General features: G+C 46.7%; 3 protein-coding genes across 3 annotated transcripts; 1 reads left to right on the top strand and 2 right to left on the bottom strand.

The window, feature by feature from the left end:
- Positions 1-2764: 2764 nt before the first annotated feature.
- Positions 2765-4846, bottom strand: PENARI_c046G01059 (S8 family serine peptidase; the record flags this gene model as incomplete). Its single annotated transcript, XM_022637291.1, has 1 exon — positions 2765-4846. The coding sequence occupies one exon, from the start codon at positions 4844-4846 to the stop codon at positions 2765-2767; it is 2082 nt and encodes a 693-aa protein (XP_022482851.1).
- Positions 4847-8402: 3556 nt separating this feature from the next.
- On the top strand, positions 8403-9212 carry PENARI_c046G10533 (uncharacterized protein; the record flags this gene model as incomplete). Its single annotated transcript, XM_022637302.1, has 1 exon — positions 8403-9212. The coding sequence occupies one exon, from the start codon at positions 8403-8405 to the stop codon at positions 9210-9212; it is 810 nt and encodes a 269-aa protein (XP_022482849.1).
- A 2354-nt stretch (positions 9213-11566) lies between these two features.
- PENARI_c046G08297 (T6SS phospholipase effector Tle1-like catalytic domain-containing protein) lies at positions 11567-13451 on the bottom strand (the record flags this gene model as incomplete). Its single annotated transcript, XM_022637298.1, has 2 exons — positions 11567-12612; positions 12689-13451. The coding sequence occupies 2 exons, from the start codon at positions 13449-13451 to the stop codon at positions 11567-11569; spliced, it is 1809 nt and encodes a 602-aa protein (XP_022482850.1).
- Positions 13452-17581: the final 4130 nt, after the last annotated feature.

Raw genomic sequence — 17581 nt, forward strand, 5'->3', positions numbered from 1 at the left:
GTCTAACGGGACCCACTTTTTATGTCCCATAGTGAAGCGGCAACCCTAATTCCCAGTCTAATAGACTGGGCCACCCCCCGTGGGATAGGGCCCTGCGAGGTCCTAGTGTAGCAGTATGAGTACGGGAAGTAGAGACTATCGTCGAAGTGTATATGCAGGTGCAATAAGAGACTAATTGCTGGTCCTTCATGCGAAGGCCAGCGAGTGCAATAAATACAAGGTGCGCTTAGCTAAGGGACTAAGCGAAATGCACGACCTTCATGGTCCATGCATGTGCCTATCTATCAGCGCACTGCGCAGTCCAAAGGCTCGCAGTATACTTTTCAGGCACCCTCAGGCACCTGTCGGGTCGGGGTCCTGACAAATACGTAGCCCGTGGTCGCCGAGTAAACGTCAAACCTTTAGTACTGCAACCACCCAAAAAGGTACAAAGAGGTACCACACCAAAATATTTCAAACGCGTATATCTTAATAACTAGGAGGCCGTGTAAGCTCCGATGTAAATGGGAGATACCTCATATATACGTCTATAACCTATAAGAGTTTTGGACCAATCGGAGCTAACTAGACCTTAGGACCCTGGCGAGGAAAGGAAGCTGAACCTAGGCGTGTGCGTACCGTTATGTACTTTTTTGTCCCATAGTTAAGGGCATGCCAAGACCTGAACTCTGGCAGAGTTCACCCACCCCCGTGGGATAGGGTGAAATAGTGTAAAAAAACGTGAGATAATAGCTAGGCAGCTTCAAAAACCTCTAAATTAATTGCTATCCCCCCTAATCATTATAAACTAAGATAATCGAGGTGATCCAATTCGTCCGAAACCCTAGAGTTTAGCCTTAGGCCCCGTCGCAACCCTAACTAGCCCAGTTCCCGCACCCCATCAAAATATCTCCCATTTTTAATCGCCCTTTCCTCGATAATTACTAGGCGGTGTATACTCCGAAGCAAATAGGGGATAAATTAGATAGTCTATTATAACTTACCAAAATTTGAGGTCGATCGGAGTTCATTAGACCTTAGGAGTCAGGTCGAGAAAAGAACCTAGAGTTAGGTCGGACCCACTTTTTTACTCCCATAGTGAAGGGAAAGCCCTAACCTAGAGTCAGCCCTGACTCCAGCACCCGCCGTGGGATAGGGACGGCTCGCATCAACCCCCCTTGAAACTCTTGATCCGGAACACGATTCCCACTCCAGAGCGTCGTCTTTCGAACAAGATGAGAACCTGCTCTGTGATACTATCACTACATCTCCCATTGAAGCAGAAGTAAATGCCATGCAAAATTATGCGCCGGTGCAGGACAAAGAGACAAGGAATTCTGCGGAAACATCCCAAGTTTCGCGAAGAACCACCAGTTCTCCGCCAAAGAGTAGCACTGCTGCGATATCCTTCCCCCACAACCATTGTCGCCAGAGATCCTTGAGGAAAAACAGCTATGCGTTGAGCTTCTTAGAGCCGATGCTCATTGTCATACCCAATCGCGCAATTTCTCTCGAAACAAGAGGAGGTCCCAGCCAAAGGCTGGATGTGGTGCAGTCACAGGAGACATGCAGGACTCCAGAGTCTCACGGTGCCACTGGGGAAAGCAACAGTTCACCATCAAAAAAGAACTCCGTGAGCCCTGTCCCACGCAATCATAGCCGCTGGAGCCCCTCGGAGAAGGAAAAGCTCCCAGGCTTTTTGCGTGACCGGGAAAACATGTTATGGGAGGAGAAGGTAGATAGTTATAACCAAATTTCGACGAAACGGCGCAGTGCAAAGTCCATCAGAAGCCAGGCTTTCCAAATGGGGATCGAGGCTCACAGCAACAAACGTCCGACATTGAGTCGACCCGGCCTCGTGGTATTGAAGGTGGCAGTTCGTCCATACCAGATGAGATCCGGTGCCCTTGACGGGCACAAAAAGGCAACCGACACATCGAGTCAAACTCGGGGCTTGCCGCCAAGCCGCATCTTAGACGATAATGCGACGGTTTCATCCAGGGCTGTTTCTCGAACGCATTGCCCGAATGATAAGCTGGTGTGCTTCTCCGAGACAACTTTTCAGAAAAACAGTGTTAGGTGCGAGACCATGTCAAACATACAAAACGCCGATAAGTTGCGGAACATTCAAGAAAAACATTTGGGTCACAACTCTGCTGGCACTTTTGACTGGATATTGAATTGAACTTTGCATGCCCAATGGAATTAAGTGGCCTTGTGTACGTATGGACGAAGAATGAATGTGGGAAGAGGGGAACAAAGGTAGCACTACACGGTTATATGCCCTTATGTGACAAGGCATTCCCAAGGAAGGGGCCGGTGCTGCATACACTGGTTGGAAGGATAATAAGCCTGAAAGTGATCAATTTGAAAGGCTATAAGACTGCATAAAGAGCCCATGAAAAGTCAAGAAGTCCAGGGACTACTATAGACAGCTGGGCCATAAGGAGACGGTGATAGAGTCCAGGAAAGATAGACCTGGTGTCTCGGTAAGAGCCATGGTGAACGGAAAACCCAGGGAGACGCAGATGTAAAGAGAGCCAGATTATGAGACAGAGGGGCTTCCCACATGTGACATATTGGCCCGATGCACAGGCAATAATAGCAAAGAGACTTTGAAAAAGCAAGAACAGCCTGAGAAACAATGAAAACCATGCAAACAAGTTAGACTCCTCCGTTGATCAAGAACTATCATTTGCAGCGCGAGTCGAGTAACAGGTTTGAAGTACCAAACGAATGTCCTGCTTAGAGTCTATTATTCTCGTGGAAGCAAGTTCGCACTTTCCTACTTCGAGGGGCGGTTGATACTCCAGACAAGTGCGTATGGCTGGGCAGACATCCGGTTGAAGATGTGGTACGCACGCACGATGATTTTGACATTCCCATGAGGAATATTCGTCCACAAAACCTGTTCCACATTGTTGGACCGATCAAAATTTGGCTTGTCGCCCATGTTGCCGTGTTTTTCAGTACCATCCGAACTGACCACAATTAGGTCCAGATCATTCTGAAGGGTCTCCCCTGGGGGATCTGTCCAGACCAAGGACACCTTCAGTACTACGCCACTGGATGCAGTGGTGCTGGCCGACCTTCCCTGAACCCTCAGGAGATCTCCCTTACTTGGGATATCTACCAATATCTCCTCACTTGCACCTTGCGCGAGTGGTCCTCCCTCGCGATATCCACAGTCGGCCTGGTTTGGCAAGATCACTGAGTTGGACAGATTCACTCGACCAAAGCCGCTGTTGCTGTTGGGAGATGGGCCAGATTCGCTTGGAACATACTGCCCAGATAGTTCAACCGCTCCGTTGATCAGCAATGCTTTGAGAAGAGCTGCACTAGGCTCCTGTGCTCCGCTTTTAATTAGAGTCTCCCTCAGGACAGCAATGCATCCCGCCACCAGAGGAGTCGCCATGCTAGTGCCAGCTAGGAACCACCACTCAGGATCCTGACTTGTACCAAAGCTGGCATCAGCGTTAACCAGATTTCTAGACCTGGTTGATAAGATCGCGGTTCCAGGCGCAACGACATCAGGTTTAATGCGAGATTCCAGGGTAGGTCCGCGGCTGCTGAAGGCTGCCAGGCCCTCGGGATGGTCCGCCATCAAATCCTTGCTAATGGGACCACTTGGCCATCGGCGACCATACTCGATAGGAATCTCCGGACGATTATTCTCGCTTGCCCCAACGGTGATGCAGTTCTTCGCAGCTGCCTCAGCACCGATCTGCCTTGGGTCAACGATGCCATTCCTGTCCGCATCGATTCCATCATTTCCAGCAGCGAAGATGATCACCATGTCCTGATGGTCCCAGACGAACTTGTCAATTTCTCCGCTAGCAGGAGTATACGGCAGCTGTCTCCTTCCAGGGGCAGAAGATCCCCATGAGTTCGTATGAATTCGAGCACCATTTTTTTGATATGGAGGAGAGAAAAGCTGGCCAAAGTCGGTTGGGATTCCACCCAAATTATTATTTCGGTCAAGAAGAGATTGCACCACCAGGCTCGCCTTCGGTGCTGTGCCACGGATCTTTCCTCCCATAGCCGCGGAAAACCCATCTCCAAGAACAGATCCACAAACATGTGTTCCATGGCCGTCTGGATCGTCCGACTTTCCAGGACGCCCTAAGGCATAAAGCTGCTTGACTCGGTTCGAAAAGGCAGTATGAGTGTCAGCAGTAGAGCCTTTATCGAACCCTGTATCTGCAACAGCTACCACCTGTCCTTCACCCTCGTACTGAGTACCATTGACCTGGACAGGGGCCCCGAGAATTTGTGTCGCCCGATTGTTGAACAGTCGCGCCGGATAAACTGGTTGGATGACCTTGACTCCGTCAATGGCGGCCAGTCCTTCCAAATATTGATTTTGAACATTAAATCGAATCTTTGAAGACCCAGCATCCAATGTTTCAGGGTCAGCGTGTGCGGCTGCAGCAATTTCCGAGAGAACACTTGAAGACCTAGCGTCAACATCCTTATGAAGAAGGACGTCAACTGTTTGAGAGATACGGTCTTTTGGCACAGCAGGAAATGGCGACAACTCCATAGTTCCGGCTGGGGCTTTCAGGCTAGACTGAATGACAAACATGTCTAGATAGACGTTGACCCAGGAAACATATGGAAGACGGCGGATGGATTCGAGGTCGGTGCCCTTAAACCCGCAAAGGTAGGTGTTCTTGGATGCATATTGCTGGATATCAACGCCTAGACTTTCGAGCTCGTCCTCCTGCTCATTTGACAGGTGCTCGACCGACTGCACCAGGATATAGTCTGACTTTGCGGCATCCTCTGACTCGAGATCCAAAGCCTGAAGTACTGGGCGTTGTCCCTCGGGATCCAAATGGTTTCCGTTGATTGATATAATGGACATCTTGCTACGATTTTGGTAAGTTTTTTAATTATGCAGAACAATTGTAATGAAGACTGGGACTGAGAGGTTTCAAGGTTTCGCTGACAAATTCAGATAAAAGGCCAGTAGGGGGGCATGGGTCGCGTAGAGATCTACGACGAAGCTTTGGGAGTGAAACCGGGTAGTGCGGTCTCTAGTAAAGAACTTGAGGTATGATTGGCATGTAGACTGGGCGACAGTTTGCTCGTAAATAGAACTCAATTTTATTAATTAGATCATTCTTCTATGCTGTTTATATAGTAAGAGAGCCAGTCTTTTCATAGACAACAGGAAGGAGGGGGGGGAGCAGATGTGAAGTGTGTCTGTCTCATCACCGGTTCGTGTTCGTAAGGGATCCAAAGACCGAAAGCTATGGTCGTGTAGAAGCCGTCCGTACATGTGGTTGCTTTGCGCTTGGCATTATCTAGATCATGATACCAAGCTGCATTAGGGTCGACTGGTCTAGACTTGTTCGACAAACATCCGCTTTGAGTCACCCTTTGTCCTAGTTGATTGGTCAACCAGTATTAGGTTTTTTTATCGCTTGGTTCCCGTCCAGCCTGACCATATGAATTTACTATCGACAACCTTGGGTGGCATGTTGGCTTAAGATCTAGACTCAAATTTACTAGTCTCGATGCTGTAATGGGCACGTTAATCAAGTCTATTAGGCTGATTGAAATGACCAATGTCATCGATTTTTGATATTCCGCTTGCGCAAAGGAATGCAAACAGCCGTGGTTTAGTTATGCTAAGGCTGATTGTAGGCGATTAGTCCTAATCACCTCGCAAATGATCAGAACGTCGACAGAGCAGAAAACTTATTTGTGATAGCGTTTTAGGTTCTACGGGCCTAAACATTAAATTCTATTTCTGTCGCCACTAGAGCTTCAGCAGTAGCCCATCAGAATGGCTGAATGGAAGCAGCTGGTCTGCCTCTAACATATGCCGGCAATGCTCTCATGGCCGCTGGGTGCGTGTGGCGGTCATGCCTTTCCTTCGTCGGAAATCCTGAAAACCCCAATTCTACAGTTTTGATAGGGTGCGGTGGTGGTCGGGAACATACGGCTACTCGCGGGAGCACGCACGGTGAACGAATCAGGATAGAGAGAAGTCGAGTGGGGTCCCGCAGTTGAATGGACAATGGAGCATAATGTTCAATAAAATTAAGCTTTGCGGGTGCATGGCGGCGAGGCAGATTAGGTAGAATTAATCCATGGTACGTACATTCTCCCGAATAGCTAACTGTCACACGCTCAGTAGCGGCGTAGATGACTTCCGGTTGCGAGAATCTAGAACAGGAAGTCCCAAGAAACTTTCCTTCATATTGTACGTCACAAATTGAGTAGCCTGGGTCTTAGCAGATTCTTTGTCCTATTATCTTAGCCGCCGTCATGGTGAGATCATCTTCCCTTCCCGCCTCGCGATAATCTTGTAGACGATAATTCAGCTATGGTAATCATCAAGGGACCCCTGCCAACTATTCAATATTATAAGTTTTTCAGCTCTATGATGCTTTCTCAAAAGTAGTCTAGGCATCGCAGAAGTAATCTCCTAAACCTCTTTCTACGCTATGTAATGTGCATCCTCGATTTATCCTGCATCCCTGATCTGACACTAAACTTTTGGTATTGACTTTTAATGGCACTCGAAGGTCAATCGTCTCAATTAGACTCTGTTGCCCGATAAAACACCATCCCGGCTTTAGGTGATCCAACATACCTGGTCAGACAGCCCCACCCATGCCTCCCGACAGAACTTCTGACCAGTTTTGTCGCGAACGAGAAGAATTTCACCCGGGTTTGCAGAATGGTGCCTTAGCTATTTAGAACAGCGATCTGTATCAGTGCAGCGCAGGAAAAGGCCACTAATCCAATTATTAGTGAAGCCTTGTGCAATTCGTTTCCGTCGAATGCCAGGCAAATGGTTCTGTAAGATCCAGGTTGATGAAGGTATCTCTCCGGAATTTTATCTCTGTAGACGCAAAATCTAGACCGCAGTATATAACTATCTATGAACGTAAATATGACGCGAATATACACGAATTGAAGAGTCGAAGAATTCTTATCCGATTAATGCCTAAAAGCCGCAAATGAATTATTTTTCGTACCGTGGATAGCCACAGTATGGTCTTCACCTTGCGGTGGCAGACATCTAGATCGAACTGTCTCTCCTCAAGTCGTATGATCAAATTTTAGGCCCGGGAGAAGTTGCAGAAGAGAATTATAGATGAAAAAATAAGAATTCAAACTCCTCAAAATGCCACTAATTTTTGCTATATACTTTGCCTAATATGTATTTAACTTTCTGTTAACCAGCCGACTACAATATGGCCCCTGCTACCCAAGTGAAAGCTCCAATTGAGCATGCCAAAGATGCTCAGGCAATGCTAGGATTTGTGACCTTTATCTCTGTTATTTTGGGAGTGATAACCTTCTTCTTCGATATGTACCGCAAGGGCAAGCAAGCTGATGATTTGGCACCCCTTTCAGACAAGAAAAATATGGGTCGGTTCGCCTCACAGAAGTCCACTCGACTCGGGTATCTCCTATTTTGGAGACGGACCGATCCAAAGCTAGTTCCCAGAGTACAATTAGTCGTGGAAATTGGAGACGATCTTCTCTACACGTCTTCCGTGTTTGATCAAATGAAAGTGTCCAGCCTCCCCATGCAAGTGAGCTGGGTGGGGATTTTTACTGCAATTTTCGATACCATTGCATACCGATGTGTGCGCGAGGAAATCGAAGTCAAGATCCCTAAGACATCCAGCAGGATTCTTAGTGATTCCATGCACGAGATTCGTCAGCTTGCGCAGAAGAGGCATAGGAGTTGCCCTTTTTTAGCAAGACAAGGCTTATATGACTACTATACGGGCGAAAGCCCTGAGCTGATAAGCTGTGTCCGTCGCTTCGAGAGGTACCACTCCAAATTTATTCCCAACACCGGATATCCACACCAAACATCGGATGGAGCAAATTTCCATGACAGAGAAAACGTCGATATCTCAATTCAGACTTCCCAGCTTCTGTCAAAGCATGACTCACATTTGTATTACGATCCCGACTATAAGGAATCGTCATTTCCATTCATCTCGGCAAATAAGCCTTGCCTACGAGTCTCCCGAGAAGAATTATGCGCCCTAGCGATAATTTTTGGAATGAATTTACGTTTGGGTCAGACTTGCGGTCCGGATTCACTATCCAGTGTGGGTGCTTTCGGTTTATCTCTATCGGCATCGATCAGCCCAGAATTGCATTGGCGGCTGCGACTTGTACAGACATCGAGGCGACCACGGCACGAACCTTCTGCTGGAAGTGGCTATTCCGTACTCTTTGCTAAATATCTAGCCTGCGGAATCATTCCATTTGCAAGAGCCAGCAGTCAGGAAAGAATAGATTGGATAAAGTCTGTCTATATTCCATATCAAGACAACTTGGAAGGATTTAAGAGAGGCGCCAGTTTTTTCCGATGAGCCTATTTCCACCGTCAGATCACCTGGAATTGCTACTTGACTCGATTACCTACCTCAGAATCAGCTATGGTCTGGTCACACATTCTTGACGAGCAGGAGGATGTTCCTAGTCAAGCTCCACAGCCCGAAGATTTTTCCAGCTGGGGTATGATAAAGAACCTTAATAACAAAGAGACTGGAACTTGGCCACAAGCAGTTTCTGAGATTCCATTTGGCGGTCTTGTGCCACAGACAACAAAGGAAATCCGGGAAGCTGTGCGGTTCACTATATCCGGCTTGCCGACCATTTTTGACAATCCTCACTATGAAGGAAACAAGTGCGACAATTGGCTTAACGAGTTGGAGATGCTTATTAATGAATGCCACCAACAAAGGAGTGAATCAAATTTGTTCGGTAATTATGTTAAGCGAAGGGCTGGAGACTTCCCGGACGAAGGCAGCAACTACACTTTTAACTGTTATGACACTCGAGATACTGCTGCTGTTTTCGGACGGTATATGACTCTCATTGAGCATCTTATTGCCATATGCTGTCCAAACGAGTCTCTTAAAGATATGCGCAATGTAGTCTCAGCGTACATTAAAGAGAGCTACATGACTGCAGTCCGGAAAAAGCGACAGGACGATGAAGAAAGTGACCAGTGGTCTCAGTGTCCCCAATGCCTCGGACAGACTGTCAAGGATGTCAAGAAAGCCTATCGAGCCTCTAGAGCAATTGATCGGGACCAGATTGCCAGAATTATATGCTGCATTATTGCAGCTTTGGCAGAAAATGTTAAAGTCATACGGCTACATTTGCGAAGGTCACCAGGAATGGCCTCAGATGACAATACATCTTATATGGAGGATCTACCCCCTTTCCTGGCATTATCATGATTAAACATACCGAAAACCCTGGACATGATCTTATTAAGAACGCAAGGATTCTCATACAAAATAGACGAGGCCATAAACTGCCCGCTAACAGAGTAGAGAAGGCTGAAGAGTCGACGTTTGATGCCAGAACTGAAAATCCTAACATAGGTCGGTGGTACAACTTCAGGTACGAGATGTGCGAGAGAAGCACGCGGGTTCACATATTGACTTGGGAGATTCCGGAGTGCTATACGTCTAAGAGTCTGACGTATATAGCTAACTAGCTTACCTAATAGAACGACGTAGAATCATGAAGTTCTATAAGGTATTTCAAATCATAGGTTATAAGATCACTATTGTAATAATCATAGATCATAAGATCACTAGGATTATAGAAGGTTGTAAGGTTTAAACCATTAATAGACCTTATAATAATACGTATAGCTAATAAGTTTTTATACCAATAAGCATTTCGGATCTAAGCCTTAGATAAGATATAGCTTAGATGTACGTTTATACTAACAGGAAAAATTAGAACTTTTTACATATACTAATGATACTATCTAGAAAAGTCTACCTACTAGTCATAATTTGGTTAATTTCGGATGACATATAATAGTTTACCGATAATTATCGTATCGACTAATATTCGCGAATACGATATTCGCAACTCAAAAAACTTGCCGATAATTATCGGATATCGTATCGACAACTTAAAGGCCTTGCCGATATTTATCGGCGGCGATAAGGTAACCGATAATATCGGCAATTTCGAATATTCGCAACAGCCCTAATCATACCAGCTTACCAACTAGATCAGTTCCAGTTCTCTTCGGCAATGCAGTCATCATTCATGTCATGTTGTATTCATGTTCGTCGCACTCTCGGGCTGTCGCTTCGAGGAAGCCGCGCTAGGAGCACGGGGCAAATTCCCGAGACGGCAAGTTCCCGTGACGAGTCCACCTTTAACCAAAAACTGTATAGTCGTAATAGGAGACCGCTTCTTGTAGACGGCGAGAGGTTAAGGCACTCCGCCGTTCAGGGTGTGAAGGCGGTGAGGACGAGGGCGGAAGACGCGATCCCTAGAAATCACAGATTTCTTTTCCCACCCTCGCTTAAGTGTTCGCTGTGTCGAGCTACGGGTCGCGGTCACTTCTGCCGACATGCGAAACTCGTTGAACCTTGGTCCTACATAGACTCAGTATGTTGAACATGTAAACCAGGTAGGACAAAATACCAGCGGGGACATGTGCACACGAGAGGAACAGTAACAGATGGATAGAGCACATGATCAGGAATCCAACCAAACTCGACGAAAATTGGCTGTGTGTCTCGCCGCATTGGCTGCCAGCGTTAAGAAGCCAGGGTCGCATAGGTCTGGGGTTAGTAAACCCTTCCACTCCGTTCCTTCGTTTCAGGGCACCACTACTACTACTGTAAATGACTCTTCAACAACAAACAGGGATAACTAGGTGGGTGATACATCGCTAGCAATAAACTTAATGGCTAGTTTAATTAATGAGGTCCGTGACGTAGAGAATAATATATCTACATGGACAAATGCAAGGCCGTGGAAAGATATCCTAATACAGACTAGTGCGCTCGAGGTGGGGCCTCAGGAATAAAGAGAGAGATTAGAGGCAATACTGATTTCGAATATCACACTGTACACTCTGTTGAGATTCATGGTGCACCAGGCATTACATGCCTGATCCGTCGAGGCATGAGTCTAGTGAACAGCATTGGACCTACCATTGAGAGTATAGCTCAGGAGAAATGCTCTCCATTTATATAGGAGAGAGAAGATCAGGCTTAAACAACCTCGCTAGCCTTGACATACATGCTTCCCCAGTACATTCATCGTGTAATTTCAACACACTCACAGATTGTTTCCCTAACCCTATCTTGAAACGCCCTGATTTATATTTGGGTTAGTTGCAGATCTTCCTTTTCCAAGAATAAACGCCGCTTTGTACGAGATGAAACAACGCCAAATAGAAAAAAGCTCCAGCTTCAAAAATAATCAGATATCCATGATATGAAACAAACCGTGAAGATTATTCAAAAAATAGAAAAGATCACGTCCAAACAAAAGGCCTGCCCGCCTACTCCCTGCCCTGCGTATGTCTGACAATATTCTTTCTCCTGTTGCAATTACAGCATCTCATAAAAACAAAACAAATTACACTCGAAGCACAATTTCCCCAGAGTATGACACCTTTGAGCTGCACCGTTCGAAACCATCGGTCTGGAAGCCCGTCGATTGGAAGGCTCTGGTTCAATCATCTCGGATCTAGAACCACCCTATCGGAATTTACCAGGGTTGGGCTAGTAACCTAAGGCAGCTCGATTTCAATATGATTGTCTCGGACGTTCTAAACGGATCGGCGGGGTGTCTTGATTCCAGCCTTCAAATATAAATCCAGTTCGTCGACATAATCATACGAGGCCTTGCTAGTGATGACCAACCTCTCATAGGAGTCCAATCCTCCCAAGGGCCATTCGGGCAAGGACTTGCGCGCATCACCCAGATAATACACAACACAAGGATGGCCATTCTCGTTGACCGTCTTCCGGCGATCAAACTTAGCTCCATGCCCAATAGGCGTGTAATCCGGAAGTTGTTTCTCTCTGAATCCAACCACCGGGTGGACAAACTCGAAAGTATCACCCAGCGGCTGCCCGTCTTTGTCTAACGGATCATAACTTCCTGGGGTGCGCTTCTTTGACCCGTTGAGATAATAGAATGGCGTGAAGCTGTCTTTCAGCTCACCCGTTCCCCAGCCATAGCTGCGTTGCTTATCCGCAGTCTTAACGGCAACCGTGAAGTGATTTCTCAAGGTTGCGGCTTTGCGTAGAGCCCATTGTCCCCAGGACTCATTGTAGAACGAGTTTTCGACAAGAGTTGAAATGTGGTACTCCATATCTGCTCTTTCCTTGGCCAAGTATTTTTCGTTGAGCGAGAGATAGGGTTTGATCTGGTCCAACATCCACGCAAAGGAGATACTGGACATTTCTTCCATGTCACCCTCGCCATTAAGTGTATCGCTCGATCCTCCGCCTATGTGAATGTGATATCCGGGGAACCACACCTGTCTCAAAGTTCGGGGATGATGCTGATGCTTGTGATCGTCTTCCAACTTCATTAGCTTTCGACTCTCTTCGTTCAAGGCTCTGGCCGTCTCGTTAAGGTGTCGGGCTGCGCCATTCACGTCCTCATCACTGGCCTTGCCGCTATCCTTGAGCCTCATTGCCTTTTGCAAGAGGTCGTCCCATTCTTGAGCCTTCTTCATGACTTCTTTCTTCTGGGCTTCTATCTGCTTTGAAGTCACATTTCCGAATTTCGGCAGATACCATAGGGTGGGTGAAAAGGCATTGCGGTGTTCATCGAGAGCCAAAGCCTGGAATGCATGTTTGACATCTGGAATTTTTGTCGGTATATATTTACCATGTAATCACCCAAAGCAAGGGAGACAGAGAATTTGCAGTATACTTACTGGATGAAAGTCCCACATTTTCCCATCCACCTTTATCCGACCACCACAAAAGCCATGATGGCAGCTTTACCCCCATAACCTCCGGCATTCCGATAGCACCGACTGTGTCATAAACTCCAACGACCTCCACTTCCCTCGAACCCTCCTGAGCCCAGTCACCTTGGGCACGCTTCTCAAAGACGAAATCCTCGCCTCTAGCACCCTGCTTCTCATCAGCCTTGCCTTCCATCCACTCAAACCAGAGATCACTGCAAAAAAACCGCTTCCCAGGCTCATTTCTTTTATAAACCTCCCAGAGTTCCGGAAACCGGTTCAAATCATGTTTACTGCAGATGCCAATGTCGGAGATTAGTCCAGCAATGGCGCGGGCCGTGAAGGCGCCTCTCGAGAAACCAAAACACATAATCTTATCCCCGGGATTATAATTCAGAACGCAAAAGTTGTACGCTTCGACAACATTGCCTTCCAGGCCCTGCCCGACGGCGCCTTCGACCTTCTTGCCCAGGGCGAGGGAAGTCGTGCCGATTCCGGAGTCATACCAGACTATTTGCTGCCACTGGTTGCCGTCTTTATCTGTTCCGACGCTGTTCAAAGCGCGGCAGAGACGTGTCACATTTGATGGGACGTTCTTCTTGCCTGAGACGGCAGACTGCGATGTTCCGTCGCAGCAGATGATGATGCGCTTGCGGATGGGACCAAGTTTGGTGTCCCGTCTCTGTTGGACAATGTATGGAAGCTCATGGAGCTCAGAACATAGAGACATTTCGTCGGTATACTAGGAAATAGTGATTTGTGAGAGTATATCTTGAATGTGGCTCAGGTAGGTGGACACAACTTTATTTATGTTGTTGTATCTTCCACGAGCCTCTATCATTGTCTATCACGTCGGATCGCTGGGGTAGAGTTTGATCGCTTTGAACCATGTTTCCTGTGCTTGGCCTGCATGAAGCCAGTTCTAGTTCCGCTGAGATACGAACCCCAAAACGCCACCTTCGTCACCCTAGGCCAATTTCGGGTCATTCAGTTGCCCCAAGTGCCACATTGCTTGTGTCCTCTTCAGATACTGCAGTGATTGCGGCTGTTCACCATATCAGCCCTACTTGATATGCCACTAAGCCAGTAATCACCCAAATAGTCTCTAGAACATGCGTGTCCGTTACCCACCCTTGCGACTGGTTCTAGGGCAGATTAAAGAGAGCGAATATGATCACATAAACTCATCCCAAGTTCTTAAAGATGAAAACGGACAGAACGACGTCAATGGCTGCTTGGTATTAGTAAAAAAGTTATTAATATTGGCAAAGGCATGAGAATAGTTCAGATTAATTGGTCACGAGATCACTGGCATAAACACCTCCCTGCTCACTGTGGATGCAAGATCCAAGCTGTTATCATCATACTTGCAAGTAATATATCTGCTGGGTCTTCAATAAAATCTGGCGTTTTCCCTTCGCCGGAAAGAAATTCATCTTTTCTTCATTTCCAATTCAACAGCTGCTCTTGGAAGTGAAGACATAACTGAGGAGCTGTGACCGCTGCATTACATGTCGCGTCATTTACTAAGGACTTTCTGACCCTATCGAATTTATTGGCAATGAAATGGCTTGCAATAGTTTCACATGTTTCAATGTTCGCCAAGTGATAGGTAAAGCGCTCTCCCATTAATGACTAGGTTGGCAGATAATACTGTTTGGAACAATCTTTCCAATTTATGTCACCACGGTATAGTCTCGACAATTTGCGGTGGTGAATGAAGCAAACCACTTTTTTAACTTAATTCAAGTCCTTGAGATAGTCTCCACCTTCGCTTAGCTAGCTAGGATGTGAACTTCGGTGGTACCTGTTCTAGTGCCACGTTTCTTTATCACGAACAAATCCGATCGATCATTACTCTGCCGCGGTGCCACTTGGAAGGCAAATCGGTCGTCTGTGGGATGAAGCGTGGTGCTAGTCTAAAGCATATAGTTTCGAAAGTTGAGAGCACCGGATAGAATGTGCACCTCGGTGCTGCTAGTCTCTCCACCACGCTTCTTGATTGCGACCAAATCTAGATAATAGTCCCCACTCTAGTCGGTGAGGATGAAATCGAAACTGTCATCAACCTCGTGAAGAGCGGTGCTAGTTTGTAATAACGTCTGGAAATACGTGGCGGCAGAGAGAATGTGCACTTCGGCACTATAGCTGCCGGTGTTACTCTTCCTAACCGCAATTAAGTCGTCGCGCCCGTCACCGTTCTAGTCGCCTATTAGGAACTTAAAGGTGCTATCCGTGGGATAGAGCGGCGTTCTAGTTTGAAGAAGAAAGGCTTTGTATTGCGCTTTCCTGGAGAGAATATGAACCTCGGTCTGGCCTGTATTAGTACCGTCTTTTTTTATCGCAACCAAGTCTAGCGACTTGTCGCCATTCTAATCGGCCATAGCAAATTCAAATGTCCCATCCGTTTCCGGGAGAATGGTATCTGTCTGTAGGAGATACTGTTTGAAATTGGACCTCCCTGATAGAATATGTAACTCCGTTGTCTTACTGGCGGTGTTCTGCTTTTTTATGGCGATAAGGTCTTGCACCCCGTCCCAGTTCTAATCGGCCACGAGGAAGTCAAATATCTTATCTATCTCGGATAGTCTTGTGCCTGTTTGTAGAATTGGCTCTTGGAAATTGGATCTAATGAGGGACGACCTTGTTCTAGTCAGAGTCGCATTTATTCGCGCCACTTTGACTCTTGGTAAACATGAACATAGCCGTATCGTCTGTATAGTCTATAAAATTCATGAACATATCCCCTGACTAGCCGTTCCCGCGCGAGATGTGAGAGAATTAAGGCCGACCCACGTTGGACCTAGCCTAGTTTGGGGTGTTATCGCAATAGTCGCTGCTAGAGCATACGAGACCATTATCTCCCTAGATATGATATACGTTCAACTAGTGAGCAACTTCATAGGTTGTTGTACGCCCGAGATTGAAAGGATGGATTGACGTGCTAGTAGTGCCGAATGCCGTATGGTTTATAACCACACTATCTTTTCCGATAGGCCCACCGGGAAACTACGCATAGCCAAGCAATTCCCGGCCGAGATCACAAACCTAGATATTGAGGTAGCGGTCGCTTAGCCAAGCGTTATGTCCTCCTTAAGTAGAAGTCATTCATTCTTTGGTCAATCTGATTGCTATTCTGGTCGAAAGCTTGGATGCTTATCCGTGTGCGAGTAATTCTAGAGTGTTGTTTTCCTTGCGGATCCCGTTACACGAAAGAAACGTACACGCGCTTCACCAAGCAAGGGTTTAAAAACTGCCGGAATTTGGTTGATGTCCGCGTTCTGCGCATTGAAGTCGGCGTTTAGTGCGGCAATTTGGCTATCAACTTAAGTCTCGGTGATATTTGCCGCGTCCCGATTATACACAACATGAACAACAACCGGAATCAATGCCACGCCGGACCGTAGAGTTTGATTTCGGCGATATAGATCATTAAAATGCTCAAGCGATTGCCTTGTGGGCTTATAGGCCGGCTCGGTATCATCAGAGAGCGATGATACTCATTGGTTGCACACCGGCGAGTCAGCTCTAGCGTATCTAGTGACATTATTCCAATGCCAAAAAGGAAGTAGAAAACTATATGTGAATGTATTAATTAAATTTAAATGTTCAAGTAATTTTCATGTGATCAATTTCGAAGGAAAAGTAAAAAGAAAGCACTGTCATTTTATACCATTTCTGGGCACCTGCAGTTACGCTCGAAGGACTCTCCCTACCCCCTCTTGCCTGCGAGGTCCGTGATTCAATGTCCGCGTGGCTAGAACTACTTCTGCCACTGTGATGTGGATGTATGACGCTGTACACTCTAGACCGATTCACGAAGGTTGTAGTCGCTACCGTGAAAAAAGACTTCAGCCTCGTAACACTTGCGTGCTAAGCCTTTGACAGCATATTGGCCGCTTTAGACGCAAATCTTCCTCCACCGCATATATGCATCATTTTAGTGTCATTTGTATCTGCTGGACATTCTACTACGCTAGAGAGATCAATCCACTGCTCACATCGGAGGAACTGGATGGCCGAAAGTCTCGGGGTCATGTGCTTCTTCGAAGTCTTGGCGCAGTCCATCATCTGCCAAACTACAATATTCAACCTTGTGGTGCGCGTAACTTTCACGGCTGTTTGCGGCTGGCTTTACGAGCCAAGCTTTCAGAATCCTGGAACAAACCGCTTGGCACCTCAGAACTCGGAACCAAACAGTTGCGCTACAGCTAGCCTAAGCTAATATCTTCCCAAAAAAAGAATTTAACTAATCAGCAATAACAGTTTCCCAGCTGACAGTTTTGGTGTCGATCAGGCGGCATTACGATTGCACAGGCCCCTTTTTTCTACGTATATCTACTGTTCGCTTGGAGTCTAGATTTTCGGACAGTTTTTGGGTGACATGGTTACTAGGTAATCGGCATTCTTGTGACTCACAGCATGTTCTGGCCCCAGCAACAGCCTACGAGATTTAAATATAGGCCGATGTCACTGAGCCGTTTTGCCAAAGTCTAAAGGATTTGATGGAATACAAAGCCAGAGAGGAACTGGTGATGATATTCTTCTAATGATTGAGTCGGCCAGGGGGGAGAAGGAAGGAGAAAAGAAAGAAGAAAAGAAAGAAGAAAAGAAAGGAAAGGAAAAAAGGAGAGAATAAAGGAGAGAAGGGAAGGTGGAGATGGGCAAACAATCCACTGAGGACCATCTCTATCTGAAGCCGCCACAACAGACTGTGGACTCTTTGTCGGAGTTTTGGGCTTCAAGCTGCTCGATCCGGCGTCTAGTCTCCAATAATTCTCCCTTCTCCAGAATGCTCTGCTTGATTTCCGCCGGTAGCTCACCAGGCAATCCAGGTTCGTAGAATCGCCGATTGCCCGG

Source organism: Penicillium arizonense (assembly GCF_001773325.1).
Source record: "Penicillium arizonense strain CBS 141311 chromosome Unknown PENARI_contig046, whole genome shotgun sequence".
Taxonomy (NCBI): Eukaryota; Fungi; Ascomycota; class Eurotiomycetes; order Eurotiales; family Aspergillaceae; genus Penicillium; species Penicillium arizonense.